Source organism: Hippocampus guttulatus, chromosome 1 (assembly GCF_054856545.1).
Source record: "Hippocampus guttulatus isolate MCC_2025c chromosome 1, RoL_Hgut_1.0, whole genome shotgun sequence".
In the NCBI taxonomy this organism is placed as follows: Eukaryota; Metazoa; Chordata; class Actinopteri; order Syngnathiformes; family Syngnathidae; genus Hippocampus; species Hippocampus guttulatus.
Window position 1 is genome coordinate 13988170 of NC_141261.1, and position 23390 is coordinate 14011559.

The 23390-nt window shown below is 44.7% G+C and overlaps 1 protein-coding gene across 1 annotated transcript; it reads right to left on the bottom strand.

Moving 5' to 3' along the window:
* Positions 1-6578: 6578 nt before the first annotated feature.
* On the bottom strand, positions 6579-22796 carry nalf1a (NALCN channel auxiliary factor 1a). The gene is made up of 3 exons (XM_086111518.1): positions 21577-22796; positions 12094-12265; positions 6579-10897 (listed from the first exon to the last, which is right to left on the bottom strand). Exons 1-3 carry the CDS (start codon positions 22264-22266, stop codon positions 10608-10610), a joined length of 1152 nt encoding a protein of 383 aa, XP_085967644.1. The 5' UTR covers positions 22267-22796; the 3' UTR covers positions 6579-10607.
* Positions 22797-23390: the final 594 nt, after the last annotated feature.

Consider the following 23390-nt stretch of genomic DNA (forward strand, 5'->3'; position numbering starts at 1 on the left):
ACTGTGCTGATACTCCAAATGGTTCAAGAACCGCTACAAATTTACTTTGGGTGCACATTTCCACGGGCATTTTGGCAAAATTGCCCTCGGATTTAGGGGTTTTAAGCTTTTTGAATTTAAAAGAAATTGTTGCCCCTAGTGGTGGTTGGGTGCACTGCAGGCAGTAAACTCCAGCCACTGTTAATTCATGAAATAAATTCTTGGCAAAAAAAAATGGCAACAGTGTCAATGATTAATGAATGAATCAAAGGATTAATATTCATCACATTATATGCCCCCCCCCCCACAAAAAAATATTTAGTCATTCAACTCCTAATAGGCAACACAACAGAATGCCTCAAATCCTTCGGATACATGAAAAGAAGGACATTGAAAACATCGCAGTGAAAAGTTTGCACGCACTTTTCATGCTTCCAAAGAGAAGTGTTTCTGTGAAAACACTTGTTTGGGGGTGGAAATTTGCTTTTCACTGAAGTTTCCAACACTGACGGCAAACGCTGTCAATGAGCAAATCCCTCCGATTCCTCCGCCACGGCAGCACGTACCATGTAATGTACATCGCAAAGCCTCCGTCTCTACCAAGCAATTTGTCCAAACTGCCATCCGCAACCAAGTTGAGTAATGAAAGCAACGGCGGTGCATCTCGTAAATGGGCGCAACCTCTTAACCCCGCCCATTACCGCCCCCACACCCCACCACATCCCCATAGCCCCGCGGACAGCTCGTTTGTCTTCCTTCCGTCCCTCTTGCAGCAGTTCCTAATCATTTATTTACCCTCTCCCGCACGTTCCTCGACTTCCTCTGAGCCTCCTCTCGCCTTTGGATCACATACCAACACATTATTGTTAGCGAAGAAAAAAAAAAAAGAATGCATATATATTTCATCCTGTAATTCGTTGTGATGGGAAAGTGGGGGAGGGCAAAGGAGGGGGCGGGGCAAATGTTGCATAGCTGAGCTAGCACAGCATTTAGGGAACGTTTTGCATTTCTATTCTGATGGCTGGAACATAAATGTCATTTTCAACTCAGAGTGTTGGCGTGTTGATGAAGGAAGGCGCTCATAAAAGCCCGAAGGGCGTGAATAATAATGATTTTTGTCCCGGTGACAGTCATATGCCGGTGAAGATGCGACATTCAACACACCAACAGATCTGATGAACCAATACGAATGCAGCGGCCGCAAATAATCTTCAAGATGGGCACGAGCAGGAATGCTTTCTTGACGGCCAAATCTGTCGTTTGAATGATAGCTTCTCATCAAGCCCGCGACCTTTTTTTTTTTTCAACGATGATTGAAAATCAGAGCCGAAGCCAACGAACACCGAGTGCGTCGCCAGTCAATGGCAGGGCGGCCGGGGAACAATTCCCATTCCATATCCCGTTTAATCGCTTTGTAATCAGCGGCACGGCGTACGGTATTATACGTTCTGCTGGCGACCTGGCATCGGCTCAAGCGGTGCAGTAAACGGATACGAGGTCTTGGCAACGGCCAGATGGAGGCTCTAATCGGCAAAGTAATGTCCTTGGTGATATGCTGCTTGGGGAATATCATCCTTGCGTCCAGTTTGTGGACAAAATTGAGTTTTGTTTTTTTCACCCATGGAGCTCTCTGGTGTACGTTTCGTTACACCCACGGGTGTGAAAAAGGGGGGGGGGGGCACAGGGGCAGTGGCCCCAGTCATCCACGTGGGGTGGGTGTGGCCACAGCACCTCCTGGTGACGATCCTTGACGAAGGGCCGTTAAAAACGATCAATTGGCAATCACCTCTGATGTGCCGTTCGAAATTTTTACATTAACGCCACTTAGATTTTTGGGGGGGGGGGGGGGGGGTTATAAGTGCAGTCACGGGAATTAACTAAACTCGCATCTCAAGGCATCAATGTACCCCGAATAGCGTTCCACCATGTCACGTCATGTCTTTGCTTTGTCTAAAAAGACTCATGTGATGTTGTGATTCGTTTGTTTTTGAGCAGTCGTCAAGTCAATATTGAGGATGCCACTCGTGGCCTCGTTGGAGTCACACGGCAGGGCAGCTCGTTCGCTGTGCAAATGTTCACGATCCTTTCACCTCTCGGCGGTGTTTTGCCAAAGGGTAAGTATGAACTCACTATCATTTGACTTTACCTATCACTGTTTGAAGTCAATAAGCCTGGTTGGCTTCAAATATTTGTTTTACATTGCGCGTGTGTGCAAGCCCCGCAGCATGGAGTTTTTTTTCTCAGCTTTATTTGGAGAACACCTTTTTTTTTTTTTTGTGACACGAGCGCGATAAAAGCGGCGAAATTCTGTAACGAGATCATGGCTCGTACAGAAAAGAAAATGGTGTTGTCGTTTTTCGCAGAGGATAAAGACTATATGCCTGTGAGTACCGTGACACCGCCTACGCATGTTGCTCAAATATCTGTTGCTTCAAGGCTTACAACACCGTGGCCTTCGATGCCATTTTAGATTATTTGTTAGCATTAAGCTAGTGGACTCTGAGTCCAAGGTATATTAAACACACCATGTTTAATCCTCTCGTTTTTAGGTTTAGTTGGACTGAAAATTTCAACTGGGAGGAGCATTAAACAGCTTGTGGTCTTTTTTTTGTGGGTAAAGCTGGATGGAGATGAATGCTAATGTCATATATTATTAGTTTATGGAAAGGATGACGTGACAAATGTGTTTTATTTAGCTGGCAAGTTTCCCGGTGTACTGTACAGTCCTCCTCGGGAGGAAATGTACACTGTTTAAGGCCCCTGGATTGCGCTTCCGCGACAATAAAGACTACGAAGCAATTTTGTCACCCTCATTTTTGTGCTGGGATGAGAAGCTAAATGCTCCCGTATGAGTTGTCATCCCTTTCGGTGTTCAAAGCAATTTGAAAAATGGTTTAAAATTGCTGAGCCGGCCGGCATCCATGACAAATAATATGATCTGATGGCAGAATAAATAAGCAGCCTCTTTTGGAACACATGAAAGGAATTTGGCTTTCATCATAAAAAGCTCCTACGTTCAGCAACACCCCCCCCCCCCCCCCCCATCTCGACGGCTGGGAAAGGCCCCAGCACGCCGGCAACCCTGGTGAGGAGACGTCGCATCAGAGGCTCGGGTAATGGATGGCTGGATGCATGTGTCTGATTTCATGTTTTCATTTCATGCTATTATTATTATTACTTTTGTTATTTCGTCTTAAATCCAAAGGAAGAACAATACAACGGTCAGAAACATAAATCTAGGACGCCCTCCTCCAACCCCACTCCCACCAAAAAAAAAAGAAAAAAAAAATCAATCACGCGTTCATCATACGCCTTGTCATGACACAGGCCCTCCAAACTATGCTAGAAAATGATGATGGCAACTCGCAAATATTTCAGCGCCCCGAGGCGCTCCATGTCCCTTACGGATGTTAATAGTATGTCAACACTTGATGTTTGTTCTTTGGCGCAACACAAATCAACAAGAGAAACTTTTTTTTTCTTCTTCTTAAAGACAACTTTCACTCAAATGTTATGCTTATGTCTTTCATTGCGGACTTGGGATCACAAACACAGCACTCGACAATATGACCGTACAGTATTTCCAACGACCATAAAGTTTCCTCCCCGAAACATGATGTCTGGTGTAGTACTAAGACTGACCTGCGAGAGGTATCATGGTGCCACAGGAGACCCGAACTGTCAGAAAATACTGAGAAAATAATGCCCCCCTTCTCAAAGTAAAACAATACAATCAAATGACTCATTTTTGTTGCCAGAGGTTTTGACATTAACTGTGTGGAGTTATTTGGAAAGTAACCCCACCCCCTCCCCCGCCGCAATTCAAACTACACTCATGGCATTTATTTCAGTCCTTTTCTATTTGGACTACCATTCAGACTTCAGGCACAAAAAGTTTTTTTTTTTTTTGGTTTTTTTTAAGAGTATCCAATCAAGATGATGAGAGAGTGAGTTTTAATAGCTGGTGAATGGTGGGGGGAAAATGAAATGAACTTTGAGAGATAACGGTATTTCTGAGTTTGTACATTTAAATACTTCCAACCCAGACGGGTTTGACAAAACAAATTCCGTTGGCCTAAAGCAGGGGTGTCAAACTCATTTTTGTCGCGGGCCATTTTGTAATCACGGTTTCCCTTGGAGGGCCGTTATGAATTTGGGGAAACTGTATAAATGTTTAATCACCTCCACATAATACATACACGGCACACAACAAATTGATGGATCACTAGTTTTAAAATCAGAAGTCAGGAATAATGACTGTGATTGTGGATTACATATGACAATTTGAAATGTTGGTTCGGACTTTAGCAAGTATCATGGAACTTGACATGCTTGATTTGCTTTCGCGGGCCACATAAAATGGTGTTGTGGGCCAGATCTGGCCCCCAGGCCGTGGCTTTGACACCCTGGCCTAAAGTAAAAAAGAGGAAAGCATCTTTGTTTCGTCGTGAATGTCTTCTTACTATCAATAAAGAATTGTTGTATAGACGTAGTCGTAATGTCTCCTTCCTATAAATAAAGAATTACTGTCTTGGCGTATTGTCTTCTTCTTCGAGTCGAGACACCGACGTGTTTGTGAGTTATATAGATGCCATGATGTACACTCGCTAGAGAGGAGAGTGAGCAGGAAGACGCGTGGGTGGGGTGTTAGCATCTCATTTAGAGCATGAGCACACTGTAAGACTTCAGTCGGCACTAGTTTCATTTAAGTACTGTGAGCACACAAACACAAGGAAGGAAAAAGCTTTTGAGACACCAGTGCATGGCCTGGGTCCAATAAAAAAAAATTGTATCAATAAGACGTTGGACTATCAGTGAATAATTGATTACCTCCAAGGAAAGGAATATGTACTTGCGTATAACTGCCAAAAGATAGCAAGTAAAGCACTTCAAACTCCAAGGATCATAAAGCATCAACTTCATGCGTCCAGTATGTATACAATCATATTAACGAAACAACTGTTTTCAGTAGGTAAATTATGGAACAAAAACAAACCACCTTCACATGAGGCTCATTAGCTAGCATACTCGCCGAAGCAACGCGTTAGCACAAGACATCACACATGGGGTAAAATAATATATGCCACTATCAATTTAGTAGCATATATTACAGGCATCTAGCATGTACACATCCATGAACCAACAATACATAAATTGTATGTGGGTGAATTACTCAAACAAAACAAACAACCTTTACATGAGGCTAATCAATATTATTATCTAGGATACTAGCCCAAAAGAAACATGCAAATATGCTAAAACAATACTGTACTTTCATTGCTTAAGCATCAACTTCAGGCCTCAAGCATGTACACATTCACAAATCAATGTTACATAAACTGTTTGGAGGTAAATTATTCAACACAAACAAACCACCTTTACATGAGGCTAGTCAATTCGATTTGCTAGGAGACTACCGGTAGCCTAAAAGAATCAAGCTAGTATGCTAAAATAATACTTTTGTTGCTTTGCCCTGACAGCAAGAAATACAGTAAACAATCAGCAAATAATGAATGGTATAACATATAGAACTATATTATGTTTTTTTTTCTTGAAAATAAATACTGCAAAAAAAGTTAATCAATGGGCCGTTGTTAAAATGTTGGCACATATTGTCCTCCAATTCTCGAATGAACATTTTATGCCTTCATAAAGATAATAATTATCTTTTGTAATGATGTGGCTACTTCTTTAACAATATGTGTGACATCCTTGTCATTTTTAAACATTTACATCAGCAACTAAATTTATCGTGTTTAAAACGTATTTGATATATCGTGTCTAAATGTGTCACTCGAAGATAAGATGTTATGTGGGGTGATATTTCGTAATAAATGACATTTCAACAAATACGTTAGTTCAACATTCAACGTGGGGGAAATGGAGACATAATTAAAGTGATCATTAGGGGACAAGCTCATTCGTTGACTGTTCCGTGGCACGGATTAATGACACAGCCATGCTCTTGTGACGTTTCAATTGAGAGTGCGACGTCGTCCGTCTACTTACCAGCGGGTTAGCTGTTCTGTTTTACTTCAAGGCACAGGTTAGAAACTGAGTGAATAAAGGTGTGAGTAATTTTAGGCAAAATAGTCATTCATGTCAGCGTTGGCTCATATCGTGACTTTTCTGTTGGGTGGTGTCGGGTGGGATTTTCTCCAACGTGAATGGGCGCTTTGGTTCAAAACAGGTTTGAAACGCGTCCTATTGAATGTTAGCCATTCCTCGGGCGCCATCTGCTGCTTAAAAGTCGGTAGTGCGAACAATAAACCACAAAGGTGTCAATTGGTGTCGGCAGTGTTATCAAAATCTCCCCGAAGATGGGGGCTCGACAAAAGTGATCAGAATGTTTACAGAGGTGCTCCTGATTCAAAATTACCCCCCCCCCTTATCACTTAGTAAGGGTTACAATATGTGTGTTTTATAAATCCAATCCACTCCTCTTTTGCAGCAAAACGTAACTTTTTTAAAAATATCAGATTAGGTGGTACAGTCACATATTTTTTTCCAAATGTGCTATGCTTCATTTTCAAAATCAAACGTGCAGTCCTGGCATCGCTTTCCCGTAATCAGCCACTCACAAAAAAAGACAACAAAAATAATGTGTAACATAATTTATATTTATTTTTTTATTTCGAACAAAATGTTAATAAATACATTTTTTTCACGTCCATAAAAGATCATGACTTGAGGGACGCATTGTTATAAATAATTTCATTTCATCAAGTCTTTTGTAGAAAAGAAAGGAAAATAGCAAACTAAAGCATCTCTAGTATGACAATATGATCATGTTATCTTTTTTTTTGTCTGTATTCGAACCCTTTTCATAATTCAAGTGTTGTTTTTTTGTAGTTTTTTTTGTGTTTTTTCCCCCCACGACCTCTGTATCGCATCTTTTTAAACATCCAACTCAGTCCTACTCATCAAGTCACACCACTGCAGTAGGCAACGTAAAAATGCGGCAAGAACAATCTCCGAAAGCAGACGAAAACGGAGGAGGCAAACAGAAATCACAGTGAGATTCAAACAGAGGGTTTGAGGAGGGCAGGCTGTGAGTCTTCAGAGGGTAACGGGAGGCCATTTTTGCAGGGGGGCGGGATATTTACAACAGAAAGCATCGTCCGCATAGATGCACACAATGCGAATGGGCCGAGACCAGGGGAACGAATATGCTGTCTTCCGGGGAATGTTTTCATTATTCAGGCAAAGGGGATGGGGGGGGGGGGGGGTGCAAGGGTCAGGAGGTTAAAAGTCTATGAATGGATTTAATAGACATGATGATCATTGCTTTTGGGAGATGAATTGAATGAGCAAAGATGTCGCGCGGGAGTCGGCTGGTTGCATCTAAGAAACCAAAAGGAAAGAAACGGCAAACGTGTTGCAAGACGATTTTGCGGATATGAATTCGTGTGCGAATGTTTTGGGTGTCACAATGAAAAGCAAAAAAAAAAAAAAAAAAAAACCTAAAAAAAAACACTGACCGAGGAATGTCGTATAATAAGGAAGCGAGTCAATCAGTGTTTCTCCAAATTTAGAACGTGGGCTTCCCCTCAGGGGACTGAATTATCTGTGCATAATCTCAGTGCTTTCTTTTATTTTTATTTTTTTATTTAGTCCAGTGCAGTACTTTTCATTGAATTCAGTTCGGTTGTATTTAACTTTTAAGTAGAGGACATTATGTGCATTCGTCCTTATTTAAGTACAGTTGTTAGTTTTTTTAAATTCTCCTAATTTTGAAACAAGAGTATAAAACTGTGCAAAATGCTACAGTGGTTTACAATGGTATGAAATAAATACATTTCTCAGGAATAAAACCTCCGCCTTGTTTGTTTTGTGACATTGTGATTTGTCTCCTTGAAGGATAACTCTATTCGTCTCATAAAACAAGGTTTTTGGGGTGGGGATGGGGGTGATTGCTCTCTATTGGTAAGTGGGATTGAAACAAAACTATACAATCGATCATCAAGAAAGTTTTGGGAGGGAGTGGCAGGATCACAGTTTCGGTGCGTCTCCAAAATGTACGGTGCAGACCGAAGAAACATTTTGCAAAGCCAATTTGCGACCAGATCCAACAGATAAGAGCTGCACCTACAGGACCGAAATTGACATCCGTCTCAAACCTTCATCTTATATTTCCCTTCATTCTTTTCAGCGTCGCCCTCCAACTCCTTTCACATCTCCATATGGTTGACGTTAGCAAATTGCGGTCGGGTCAGTCCTTCGCCAGCCTAATCTGAGAGCGCTTCTCACTTCAAAGGATGCGAACTGATGATGTCACGATTCCAAACTCGGACTCCATTGTGCACTTATAACACACATCAGATGGCCACAAGTAAAAATAAGAATAAAAAAAACACACGCGCACACACTCAGAAGCACGGATGGGATGGGTCTAGCCCTTGAATTCTCCTCACATGTCGATGCGAATGGAGCCCTTTGCTTGGCCGGGTCATCAGTTTGTTAAGGGTGGCATAAAGGTCGCAAAAGACGCACCTTTCTCGATATCGTTTAGAAATCAATATCATATTGCTCCATTGCCAGTGCTGGCTCGACTCGGGTGTACGGCAAAGAGGCACTCAATACGCGGGGGTCTCAATCATCAACCTGAGTGGAGAAGAACAAAAAGGTTTTGAAGCGGGAACGCGGAGATTCGAAAATGTTTCATGTCGGGGTGAATAGAAACATTCATGGCATGACCAGAAATCCGCCGCCATCGGATTTTTCTGAAGGTTCAAGAATATTCGTCAGCTCAATTGAGTTCCGCGCTGCCTTCCGATACGATCCGAATCCGTGGAGTGACCGTGCCGCTTCATAAAAGGATATCGTGATCACCTCATTAAAGAGAAGGGAAACAATAAACAGGGTGCGTCACGATTCATTCTTTGTGGTTCCGGCCGGTGTGCGCAATATGGCCACCGGGGTGAATGAATTTTGCACCGCTTCACAATGGTGTCCCACTTGGTGTTGATTTTTCACAACAAATTCCAATTTTACATCGATATGTTTGCTGCCTAAAACGTTGGCAAAAGGTAAAAAACTTCAAGGGGGCAGAATCCTTTGGCAAGTCCCTGTATGCGCCTGTGAGTTTGCCTAGATGTGTTGCTGCACCATTTGTGTTCAAATCGCCGTTCCTTAAGTCGTTAAAACCCTGCCACGTCGATTCCATTCGTTAGTCCGTCTATGACTGTCTATTTCGTCTATTTCCCCCAACTTAAAGGCAAAGTGATGTGGTTGCTTTAAGTGTACAATGTGTAATTCTCTTTGTTTTATGTTTAGTTTGACAGTAAACTTTGAGTGGCAATAAACAGCTTGAAGACGACGAAGAAGAATTGTTGATTGTCTGCCAAACTACTACTTGTTGTGAAGTAAGCTGTCAACTTCACTGCGGCCATCCAGCACTAGTATCGCCTTTTTTTTTTTTTTTTGCAGGCAAGTTATAATTTAAAAAAAAAAATTTTTTTTTAAATACATCAACACAATGGCCGATATCTGGAAAAATAAATTGGGTCATTCGCATTGCAAGGCACAACTGTATTTTTGTATTTGTTTGAAATGTAACACACTCCCATTGGGAGAAAAACAATTTATTTATTTTTTAAAGGAAAACGTTTAACCTAAGCAGTTTGAGATGGCTGTAAAATGTTACGATTTTGTGGCCAAACATGATTTGGGATTACGCTTAAATGACGGGAAAGGTTCTCCGCTGTTAAGCTCTTTATTATACCTTGTTCAAATACATGATTGTAAATACTGCTCGTGTAAAAGTGCAAAGGAGGCAAAATAAGAGCAATGCGCAGTAGCAAGAAGAGCGAGAATTATAAACCCACACACGTGAATAAGGATTGATTTTGTGTGTGATGGAAATGGCTCAACAAATACTTGGTGTGTATGCCTTGTTGATAAATGAGGCCCCCGGGGTTTTGGTTTCAACCCCTTTCCAGTTTTCAGCCCCCCCCCCCCTTTTTTTTCATTCCGACAATGTCGACGGATGACAAGTTCATGAAGCGCTTTTGTCACTTGAGTGCCACCACTGCCATCCGTGAGGTAAATTTAACACTGCCGGGGCGCGCACTGCCTGGTGCCGTTATCTTAAATCTGAGTGCACTCTAGGGGCCAAACTGTCTAGGCATGTAGGGAGGGGAAGAGTTGAGGAAAATATAGACGAGCTGAATTTTTTTGAAAGACCCACGCGAGTGAGTGATGAGTTATTGGAAGGTCGAAAGGAAGAGGAAGGGGAAACGAGGCGGATTCATCAAAAGAAAGGATCAAAAAGTGGAATGTAGAGACAAGCAGGGGCGCGCACCCTCATATCGCTGTCCATTTCCACGTGCAATCCAGACACAGAAACACAGAAAAAAAAAAAAACAAACGGAAGGAGGGGAGAGGTGGAGGCACAAGATGCTCCGAAACATATGACTGGAATAGAAACAATGAGCAGGTTTTTAAGTGGTAAGAGGTCACTTCTTTAAGTGGGCGGTCCAGTCCACTCCGAGCTTCAATAAAAGCCCTCCCGCATCCTGTGCTGGGTGTTTTTGTTTTTTGGGGGGTTGGGGGCGATCCCGGCCATATCCCCGACCGTGACATTTGCAAAAGCAATAAACCCCTTAAGCCTCGGCCAATGCCGATATTCAATCCTCGCTCTTCTCCGGTGACAAGGTGACGGCCGCGCCCGCCAAAGTGGAGTTATGGGAGGCCGAGATGATGATGACGGTGTGCAGGAGGACGAGCGCCAGCAAGCAGATCTTCAGCCGCCCGCTGCACAGTCTCGGGGTTGCGGTGGAGGTGACCGAGGCCCCCTTGGGCCGGCAGGAGGAGGCAGTCCTTTTTAGCGTCTCGCCCGAGGGGCCGTCCATGTTGGAGTCCCATCGGACGTCGCAGCACTCCGCCTTGCTCTCTGATGGATGCGCTCTCAAGAGTCCTGAAACGGGAGTGACGCCGACCAGAAAAACACATTTTAGGCATCTTTTGACGTTGAAAACACGACAGCGGATTACCACGTTGAATTGGCGAATAATGGCTGAACCGATTAATCGACGCAATCGACGATTACCCGATTAATCGACGAAAATTAGTCGACCCTACTGGTGCTCATTGAGTTTTCATCGCCATTCTACACAGGACTTTCGACCCGCCCAGTCTGCTGCCCTTGCCAGACTCGAACGGTTGGTGGGGCAGCAAAATGTCTGCCCGACAAGATGACAGTCTTCATAGCAGGGCTGCAACTAACGCTGATTTGAATCATCGATTAATCGGTTGTCAATTAAGCGATAGATCGGATTGAAAAAAAAAACAAACCTTTTTGTAAAACGGGACATGATTTCATACTGAAAGAGCAGAAACTGCAATATCATACATAATATTCGGTTACTGGTTTGGTCTGTAACACGTCAGAAAATAGGCAAGAGTGTCTTATTTTGAAAGGACACAAAGACAATCAGTCCGCTTGTATGGACTTTGACAGAAATCCGAAAATATTTTTCTGTTAGGAGGCTGAAATTCCAAGGATTTGGACAATTTAAAATTTAACAAGGTTATCTTAACGATTAATCGACCCGCGATTAATTGGGTCATCTATTTAGTTCTCAATTAATCGACTAGTCGCTTCACCTCTACTTCATACATCGACAAAGTACACAAAAAAAAAAAGATTGTGGATGAGAGTGGAGACGAGCCTCACTAGCCTCGGCACTCCGATCACTATACATTGAAAAAATGGAAAAATACCTCAACCCTTTGCAGTACTTTTTTCCATTATTAATAAGTTTTAAAAAATTATTCAGTGTACATAATAATTTTTTTTAATCTATATTTTTTAAAAATGATTCTTAAATAAGTTTTTATTAATTGACCCGAAATTGATAAGTTCGAGTTAACGGTGAGCATAGCTCAACGTAATTTCAGTGCAAATACTTTTTGTGAAATATTTGCCTGGTGGTGTGCCACGAGAATGGGGTTTTTTTTCCGAATGTAAAACATTCGTGCTCTGGCTCGTGCTCTGGCTCAGTAAAGGTTGGCAAACACTCCAAAATACGATCTCGAATATTATATCCTACAATTAAAAAAAAAAAAAAAAAAAGCAAAAGACCGCAATAGCCAGACAGAGTGGACAGTAACCCGTGCAGATGAAACTGGGGCTGCCGCCGTGGATCAAGTCGTCGTTGTCCGGCAGGATGAACGGGCAGCTCTGCTGGACCTCCAAGCAGTACTGGTGGCACGATACCTTTCTTTGACACGACTGCTGCATGGTGGGGAAATACTGAGCACACAGCCACGGTTTGTAGGCCGTCTGGAAGGGACAGAGAAGAAGTCGTGATTAGAGGGTGAAAAACATGCTGGTTTATGATACAATCTCGGAGCGGTACGCCCGCAGAAAATCAAAGTCCCCGGTCGCCCCCCTGCTCGTATCGGCAGACTTTCTGTTAGAATTTGGGGGTATGCTGTGTCCATTCATCCAGAAGAGCCTCAATAGTGTTGGAAGAGGAAGAAAGAGAGAGAGAGAGAGAGAGACTCAACATCTCCGTTCTTCGCAAATGTGTTGGACAAGCTCATTCACCTCAGTTTGCTGTTCACATAACCCAGGGGTGCCCAAACCTTTTTTGACCGAAGATCTACTTTTCGATCAACCAACCTCCCGCGATCGACCCGTAACGGCGCACGCGCGCATATATACACATGCATGCCGAGATGAGCAACAGCCTGATGCGGAGGCATGCGACTCACTTTTGCAGCCTATTAACTATTGTAGCTCACGCGTACAGTTTTAAAACGCTTCTTTCGGCCCTCCAGATTCCTATTCTTTGCGAGTGCCATCGGTGAATTGTACATGCAATTGCCCGATGATGATAATAATAATAAAAATGGCGGCGGCCCGGTGAGCCAGTGGTTAGCACGTCGACCTCAAAGTGCAGAGGCACCGGGTTCAATTCCAGCTCCGACCTCCCTGTGTGGAGTTTGCATGCTCTCCTTGGGCCTGCGTGGTTTCCTCCCACATTCCAAAAACATTCATGGCAAGATGATTGAACACTCAAAATTTTCCCGCGTTGTGGGTGTGAGCATGGATGGTTGTTGGTCTCTGTGTGCCCTGCGATTGGCTGGCAACCGGTTCAGGGTGTCCTCCGCCTCTTGCCCGAAGATGGCTGTGATAGGCTCCAGCACCCACCGTGATACAGGATAAATATCGAACTGACATTGGGGGAGTGGGGTGGGGGAATGACTTCACTTCATCAAAAAAATTGGCTGATTTTGAAAGCCGCCTCAAATACACGAATGTCGGGCTAGTTACTGTCACTTTAATTAAGAATCCGAGCCTAAGCATATACTGTACATTTCCCCGCTAACCTACAATTGCAACCAAATCTTAAATTCAATCGCGTTAACACGCATGCTGCTCAGCTTTATTAGTGGTCGTAAACTGCCAAAGTCAGAATATGGATCAAGATCCCGACCCAAAAATAATCAATAAATGAGACACCTCAACGGCTGCATCATATTTCGGGAGTTTGAGCCGCTCCTCGGCATCCCTCTGAGGATCCAGTCGCGGCATCATTCCTGACAGCGAGAGGTGAGATCATAAGTCCAGGGATGCCACGGCGATGGAAATAGAACCAAAACAATACGAGTCAGACAGAAAAATCTGGGTCCTCCTGAAAATGTATGCCAGCAGTTACCAAGGTAACGCCGGTCTCTGCTTTTCATCAGCGCTCAATAGGTGCTGCCCCACTCGCCGCTGTTTTTTTTTTTTTCTGCTCGTGTGCGCAAGTGCAACTGTGCAAAAGTGTACACGTGCGTGTGCGCGTGCGGCGTGAAAAGGGAAGCGTATGAGAGCAAATCGAGTTAGTCAGGAAGCAGGCCTGCGGTCTGATTTGATCAGTCTAATGTGTGATCATTGTGAATGGGGACCTGGCACTCAGAAATCCTCTGTCACCTTGGAGCTTGGTGGGCCGCCAGCCCCATCGGCGAAGACACCGAACTGCTTCAGATGCGATGCCCCGGCGCGAAAATGATGCCACAGAGCCCTGAAAGTTTGATTGACCGTGATTAATTTGTCCCATTACTTTTGGTCCCTTAAAAAGTGGCAAACGCGCACACTCTATTGGCTGTGGTTGATCAAGTCACTCATACTCCACCCCCGAAAAAAAAAAAGAAAATCGCACAAGAACTGATTTCGATAAATGCAATGAAATTGTTTGTACAGTACACATCCGGAGTCATGAAGCCGCGTTACACAACAACTGTTAGTCAGTAGTTAAATTATTCAACACATACAAACCACCTTCGAATGAGGTGCGCAGGAGTTTTAGCTCGCGTACGGGTCTGAACAACCTACGAGCACAAAATGATGTGACGTTATTACATGGGGGCAAACAAGTAGGGACACTTGACACCAGGGGTGTCAAACTCATTTTTTGTCGCGGGCCACATTGTCGTTACGGTTTTCCCTTGGAGGGCCGTTATGACTGAATTTTGTGAAAGGATATCAATGTTGAATCACCTCCACCAGCCATCTCGTTACCTCTGCGTCTTGCGTCCTAGACGAATAATTTTCCCGCGGGATGCACAGTTCCAAATAATGTGCGTTTTTGGGACGCAAGGAAATTTCTCAGTCAAAAAAAAAAAAAAAACTACAATACATCTTTTTTTTCCAGCAACGATCGCGGTTTGACAATCGCCACCTTTGTTGTTTTGATCTCGCGTGATAAGATTTCCGTTCTCGCGAGACGAGATTGGCGAGATCGGCAGACCATTGCCAAGTTGTGTAACGTTACAACAAGTGTTGCGAACGTTTATTGCGGAGATATCACAGAGGAAGCAGCTCAAGTTGGATAGTTTTTTGCGATAATAAGCAGAGTAAAGACAGGAGAATTTATGAACACAGACTGAACCATGGGATGAAATACTGTAAGAACCTATTTCTCAGCAAATCTTGTATGCCTGAATTATTTACATTTTTGCAGCATTTGTTTTGTAAGAAATAAACCTATTATCAATGTACAGTATATTGTTGTTGTTTGTGTTATTATCATATGCAATTGAATAAGTAGACCATTTCAGAATTCGAAATTTGGGACTCTCTAAATGCATAATGGGACTCATACTTTTCTGATCAGCGAGTCCCTGGGCTCAAACTGTCAAATGATCACTGCTCCACATATTACATACAAAGCACACAACAAACTGATGGATACCTAGTACTGAAATCAGAAGTCAAGGATAATGACTTGTTTCAACTTTGTTTACGTTCATGTAAGAAGGGGTTTGGAAACGGGAAAATGCTTGCAATATCTCCACGTCATCATGGATTACATATGACAATTTGACATTCTGGTTCAAACTTTAGCAAGCATCGTGGAAGTTGACATGCTTGATTTGGTTTCACGGGACACATCAAATGATGTGGCGGGCCAGATCTGGCCCCCCGGGCCTTTACTTTGACACCTGTGCATTACACAATCAATATTAAATCATTCAGGGCCAGTCATTTTCAGACCCTTTTTTTTAACTAATAAATATAAATAGGTACCTGGGATTGAACGTGTGGAGTCTGAAGAGACTCAAGTCTCTGGCATTTACACACGACATGTTGTGAGAGCAAAGTAGACGAAGATCAGCTTTGAGAAGCTACGTCGGCAGGGAAGCAGAAAGACTTTCACGTGCATTTTTGAGGGTGCACGAGGCGTCATCAAGGACTGCCAAGAAAACAGGACATCTCAAAACGAGACAAAAACACTATCAATGAATTAAACGCAACAATACTGCCAGGTATACACCAGATGACGCCAAAGTACTTACTTGCATTGCTTTGGCGTATGCACACGTAAAGCGACTAGACAAGATTTTCAGTGAATAATATATACACATTCACCGGACACTTTATTAGGTACACCGTGCTAGTAATGGGGTTGGACCCCCTTTTGCCTTCAGAACTGCCTCAATTCACACACACACACACACACACACACACACACACACGCACACACACTCAGGTCAAAATGGTATCAGGAACAAAAGGAGCTGCTTAAAAAAATTAGCAATATATAAACAAATGAGTGTTTTGCCTTCGGTGCCAAGAGCTTTGCAAGCAAGCGTCTCCGCTTCAGCCTGACAGAGGGTGACAGTGACACACACACACACACACACACACACACACACACACACACACACACACACACACACACACACACACACACACACACACACACACACACACACACACACACAGAGTCAAATCAAGTGTGGGTTTCAACCTACTTTAGCCACGGTGAAGCCACGCACTTCCCGGATGCTCGTCAATAGTTGTATCTCGTTATATTAAGTACAAAGTTGTCGATTGAAGAGTAACTTTTTTTTACCAAGCATGCTGCCAAGTGTGTGACTTCGCCATCGCTACGGCCATGTTGCGGGCAGCTCCTGTGACGGAGCACCATAATCAATCAATAGGAACTCTATTTAGTGAACTCACGGTGACGGCCAATTTCACCGCTGTCCACTGACCTTTTTTTTTTTTTGATCAATAGGGCGGAAATCGTTTCCGGTTGAGCACAAAAAAAGGGGATAAAACTTCAAGTGGTTACAATCACAGTTTCTTATTCTAATTCTCGGTAATTCTGTATTTTGTGTAAAATGCCGTCTCACATGCGTGCTCACAATCAATAGCGTGACGCAGTGCTGCCAATTCGTGACTCGGAACAGATCTCGCGACTTTTTCCTGAGTGGACGACGACTGACGACAAAGTTGTTTAGGGTAACGGTTGATTTGATTTTCGTTTCATCCCACCTGAAACATCAAGCATCAAGGGGACATTTGCGGTGGGAGTCGTCGTTCATCCGCACGGACGCTTCATTTGTCAGGCGCCGCAATGACTGACATCTTGAGGAGACGTGAAACGAGCCCTCGAGGACAGACGCAGATCGGTTTATTTGGATGGATTTAGAATAGCGCCACTATCAATGATATCATGAACAGCGGCACTATCAATGATATCATCGGCCTTTCGTCACTGCTGTGGGGAACTGAAAGCATGAAATTCACTCGAGTTGTTGGTGTTTTCATTTTCTAATGTCCAAGAGTACATTGGGATGCGGATTTCAGTTTTGCATTCAAAATCAAACGTAACCAATGTCCAATATGGTGCACTTTGTCAGCACGCGATGGGCCTGTCAGTTCGATACACACTTCCGATATATTGATTCATTCATTTTCCGATCTGCTTAATCCTCACAAGGGTCGCGGGGGGCTGCTGGAGCCTATCCCAGCTGTCTTCGGGCAGTAGGCGGGGGACACCCTGAACCGGTTGCCAGCCGATCGAACAACCATCCGCTCACAATCATGCCTCGGGACAATTTTTTGAGCGTTCAATCAGCCTGCCATGCAAGTTTTTTGGAATGCGGGAGGAAATCGGAGTATCCGGAGAAAACTCACGCAGGCACGGGGGGGATATGCAAACCCCACACACGGAGGCCGGAGCCGGGATCGAACCCACGACCTCTGCATTGTGAGGTCGACGTGCTAACCACTGGAGAAACGGGCTGCCCACGTCTGATATACTGTATATATTTTTTAAATGCTCAAATATCATCATTTCCAATTTATATCAAAGGAAAAATGGCTTCAAAAAACACTGGGAAAAAATATTTTTTAAGAATGGAACTTCAAACTAAATTGAATGAATGAATAGCTCACTGCTGAGTTCCTTTTAGAGGGCACCATCAATAGAGGCAATTTTAAAGAAGCCAGCTCCACTTTTTAATACGTCCCCATTCTTTTGTCTTGACTCTCAGCCAGGTCCGCTTTCTGTAGCAACCTGCGTCCACCTTGACGATTAAAAAAAAAAAAAAGCAACACGGTTCAACACTTTGCACGATGAGCCCGAGAACGCGATACAAGCGCGCACGATTCACATTGCAAGTAATCCTTATGCTAAATCGCCCGATGTGCGTGGGTGGGTGGCCAACTGTCAATTTTTTTGGGGGGTGATGGTCGCGTCCTCGCTGGATGCGGAAGCATCAAGCGGTGTGCCGGCGGCCCTAAAACATCTGCGCCCATTTTTTGTGACCTTGAAGGAAAAAATAATAATAATAACTCCTTGACGCAGCTCAGGACAAACGAAGCTTTGGTACTTTACGTGCATGAAGTGATTTGTGATTTTTTTAAAATTTTTTTAAATCGGTCCGCATGAAGGGAAAACCCGCATTGTACCTTTTGGGATGGCGAAAGCGATCGACTTGAATACACAATGAGATGATGACATGGCATCTACTTCAAGGTTCTATCGACGCATGACTCAAGAAAGACAACGCAAGCGTCGAAGGATTGACGGAGAGAGAGAGAGACGAAGTTGCAGTTCACAAGAGCATGCGGTGTGGGCATCCAAACGCGTTTGGGTTCGTGTTTTTTTTTTACAGGCAAGCAGATGGCTTTGTGGGATTTTTGATCTGTATGTGCCGCCTCCCTGTCAGTGTTTGGGTGAATAGAGGCCATCTGGGATTGGCTGGGGCTTCTGTGAATGGAGTCTGGCATCACCATTCACCAACGACGACAGCTCCGCTCAGTTACTCAGCTCTTGACTCCCTCCGGGTGGGAAGGTGTGAGAGAAATCTACGAGCAAAATGGTATCATGTTGAAAGTTTCATTTAATTTGGGCATGTCTAGACGTTTGGGTGCGTATTCAATGCCCCCAAACGCCTGCGCGTAAAGGTGTCGGCCGTTTGGGCGGAGGGCTTTTGAAGTCCAGAGTGATCGCGTCGAAGCGAGGGGGCGAACAGATGGAAGAAGGCTTGACTCGGTCACAAAGTGGGAATAAACAATTTGAGAACGAAAAACATCAAAAGACGGTTTGGGAATGGGTATCGCGCCCAGGCGGACATTTGTCATCTGCGAAGTCTGATTTGTTGTAGACCAGACTGAAAGGTGTCGACGTATCTGTGGTTCAAAGCATAAACCAAGGTAATCAGTAGTGGTGGACAAGTGAAGCTCCGTGAAGCACTTGTGTACCTTTTTGACTCCTCTAGAGGGCACTCTTGGTTTAAAGATGCAGTGGAATTTTAATACATTTCCATTGCACTAACCTTTATATTTCAACCAAGAGCACCATCTCGAGGTGTCAAAAAGTATCACGGGTGCTTCATGAAGCTTCGTTTTCCCATCATTAGTAATCAGATCACTACTGAGGGGCCGAACCGGGGGCGTGGTATGCAAATATCGGGGGCAGTATTTTTCTTGTATTTCGCATATGTAAACAATAAAAGTCCGACTGGAGTACAAGGAACTCTAAGAGTGACCACGGAGCAACAACCGTCATTTGCCCTCAGAGATCCTCTTCCGTCGTCAAAAGACAATCTTCCGTGTGTCGAGTCATTTGTTTAACTTTGTCCGAGAAAAAACCCTGACAGAAAGGGAGAAAAAAAAAAAAAGCTGGGAGTACCATGTTTTTTGATACGTTGGGAACAGATGCACAACCATCAATATGGAGTACACGCAACGTTCAAAGCGAAGCGCGCGAAGCCAATTCTGTATTGACACTCACTTCTACTGTACACCGCGCGCACGTGTGCGGCAGTTTGAAGTCGGAGCCCCCTCAAGCGTATTCTAAAACGCGGCCAGCGATCAAATGGAGCCGGTCGAGAGCCTTTTTAGTGCGTCTGGCTACGATGAGCAAACAAGAGCCTTCCGCCACATTAGGCCGCCAAACCACCTCTTGACTTCAATGACTCATTCTCCATGTGGAGAGGCGCGGGCCAGGCAAACACCTGGCGGTGGCCAATGCGCTTGATCAGTCCAACAATGCGGCTTTCGGGCGCTCAAAGTGGTTCACACAAAACGGTGCAACGTCATCGTGCCGTTTGCAATCAAACCGCAAACGGAGGGAATAGTTACTCCGCGTTTAAGGAATACCTGCTATGTTTCTGTATTCAAATGGCGGTCAGTATGTTGGTACTTGGAGACCAAAGTATTTTTGGAAGTGATACCTCTTGTATCAAGTATGGATGTTCAATACCACTTATTTTCCAGCCAACACTGGTACGAGTATTCATCCTTGCGTACTCAGCCGATACAGAGTACCGATACCACTTTATTTGACAATAAAGTTGTACTTGACTTGACTTGTACCTTTGACACATCACATTTGAATGAACACTATGATAGATAATTGCCAACAAAGACCCTTCTTTCTTTCTGACGCAGACGATCATTCACCGATGTGGTAATCTGCCGCAGTGTAGCGCCCCTACTGGAGGAGGACTTACTCAATGTCGTTTTTGTTTTTTTTGTCTTATTTAGTAGCTTCTATCAGCAGCTTTCAGGAGTAGCCAATGGCTTGGAATAAAGCCAGTATCAATACTTGGTATCGGTGCTTGCCAGTGCCGTGTAAAAAGTTTGAGAACCACCATACCAATCCACAAGTGGGGGTATGAATGATTCAAATCACATGAAGGAATACATAACAAATCATCTTGTCACTTTTTTTGGTTTTTCCAAGTTGGGTAGATACAGTAGTGGCGAGTACAACCACCTCACAGTTTTGAGGTTGGGGGTGGGGGGGTTGAATCTGGACTGTGATTTTGCTCGCCCATTCCGAAAGCAGGCATTTGACATTCATTGGAGACTCGAAATTGGCCACGGGAATGTGGGTGCGAATGATTGTTTGTCTATAGAGCACGGTGATGCCATGAGAGAAATGTCAAATTCAATTCGACTCATTGTGCCTTGGCCACGGGGCTTCCAGGAACAGTCATACAGACATAAACAAAGAGTTCATCACAACTCTCTGTACTTCAGCAAGGTGCAATCAGAGTTCAAAGGATAAACAATATATCCCAGTGAGTATTGTGATATACGATATGACGTGTAGCTCCGCCGTTGGTGTTCAAATATCTGACGCTTACAGGATTATAAATCGGCAACAGGTGTGCAAATGGTCAGTCAGCCTGCGGTGGTCTCGATGATGAGTTAGCATTAACCGAGCGGGGAGGGGGGGGGGCGTGCCTCAGACAACGTTATTTGAAGTGACCAATTTGTAAGTCGCATTGTTTTCCGTTTAATTTGGTGATGCATTTCACATCTTGAAGCCTCTTTTTGAAGAATTCTTTAATCTGTGCCAAAGTGCAGATTATTGTGTTGAATTGAGTTTGCTGCCACCATCCAGCACTCGATGTTTCAAGTCTGCGCTTGCAAGTCAAAGTAAGAAACTGATCATGCAACGATTCATATCTCGAGAAAACTCACGAGCTCGGGTCACTCGTCACTCGCGAAACTACTGTACATGCCCCATTGATTAGCTGATTGATTTGATGATTTTGCAAATGCTAATGTAAAAAAAGAAAAACGGAACGCACGAACGATTCACGGATAGGAGGTGTCGTGTAGTAGGGCCTCCATGTGCACGTTAGCATGGAGCCAACAGGCAGCTACATGAATGAACATGAGGCCGGTCCATCTCCTTGAATCTGTCACCATGGCGACAGGAGGAGGAGGGGGACCACAAAGCTGGCGTCTATCCGGGTCCAAATCAACAGATGGCCACCATATCACCCTCGCCGTCACACGAAGACCACAAGGGCACCCCCCACCCCACACACCAGAAATCCCCCCTCGCCTACCTTGCACTGCTCCATGCACGTCCGTACAGAATACTCGGTCGGCTCGTATTTCCTCGTGAGGAGCTCAAAGTCGTCGTACTTCTCCTGGGCGTGCTGGTCGTAGCGCTGGTACGCCTGCACGCACAGGCTGCATCGGGTCGCGTCGCCGTCGCCGAGCACGTCCAGGCTGCAGTTCAAATTGTCCGGACTGGTCGAGCCGCCGAACAAATCCAGCAGCGAGTAGGAGTTACAAAAGGAGAGGTACAAATCGCTCATGTTGACCGCCGGTGTGCCCTCCTTACCGGAGAGGCCCCTGCACAAATGGTCGGCGTCGGCGAAAGTCAAGCAGGTGTTTGACAAAGTGTCCGTGTGGCAAGTTTCCAGCCGCCACAAATGTTTGCTCGAGTTTCCTACAAAAATAGCGAGTGGGTTTTCTCTGAGGCTGCTATGTGCTGAATGGGTCCGGGGGTAGAGGAGGCGGGAGGATCCCAACTTGTCCCGGGTCCTGGCCAGTTTGGCCTCGGCGCAGAACCACAGGTGATCAGAGAGGAGGATGGTGAGAAACAAGAGGGATGCCAAGGACAGTCGCCATCTCTGCGCCCTCTCGGAGTCGGTGAATGGCTTTTGGTTGTCGCGTGGGGGTTCTAGCCAGATTTGGAAGCCGCCATCGTCGTCATCTTGGTGCCAACACGTCCCAGCACCCCTGGTCATATTTTGGGAACCGGCCGACTCCACCGTGGCGGCTCCTCTGCCGCAGCAGTCATTGACGTGGGGTCCGCTTCGCGTTCCTCCCCCTTCAGGTGTCGGCTGGTGGCTTGTCCCGGCTTGCCTTGGCCTCCGCGGCTAATTCCCATCCGACTGAGCGTGGGCCGGGTAGCAAATTAGACGCTGGCAAGCCTGGGCCGAATCCTCCATGGCTGACCGACCGGGGGAAGCCGCCGCTGTGCTAGCCCCGCGCCGAGCCGAGACGAGACGAGCCGCACACCGCTGCGCTCCTCCTCTCCCTCTTGCCGGGCCTCGCGAAGGCGTCTATAGTTATCCACACGCTCACCGACACCTCGGTCGCGCTACGCTGCGGCAGCTGTCGTCTTCCAACATGGTCTGGGCTCGGTGTCGACGGATAGGCCCACAGCCTGTGACGGACCTCTTTGCTTTATCAAGCCCTCACCCTCTTCATTCCGCTGCCGTCGTCAAGTCGCCGCCATATTGGCCAAGGAACTGTGCGTGTTCGCTGGAAGCTCTCGCGCTGGCCGTAATACGGCTCGCAGGTTCCGGTTCTATTTTCTACAAAATAAAAGCTCCCCTCGGTTCGAAATTTGTAATTGAAGAGGCGGTTTTATACATTTCGGGAGACATCGAAATGCGTTTACTTTTTCTCTACCACAACGTCTTTTTTTAGATATTTTCATTTGTTTGTTTTTAATTTTGACCAAAGTTTGACTACTAACTTTTAGCCCAACGCTAACCCAGCCGCTTGCCTCATACGATTTTGCCATTTGTTGTAATGAACAGCAATGACTTCTCACTTAAAAATTCGACCTGGCACTGAACCTAACACTTAATTCATAAATTATATATTAGTAGTAGTCATCGTTGGAGTGGTAGTAAAACCTGATACTGAATACATATATATATTTTTTGCTTTGACTTGCAAGTGAGATATTAGCTCTGTGTGGTGGGTGACACGTGTCTGACAAAAATAGTTAGCTACTCATGAAAAAAGAGACTTCAAGCTGTTTAGTACCACTCCCAGTTCAGGTTTACTGTCATAATAAATAAACATCAAATACAAAGAATTACACTTTGTGCATTTACATTGTAAAGCAACCACTTTG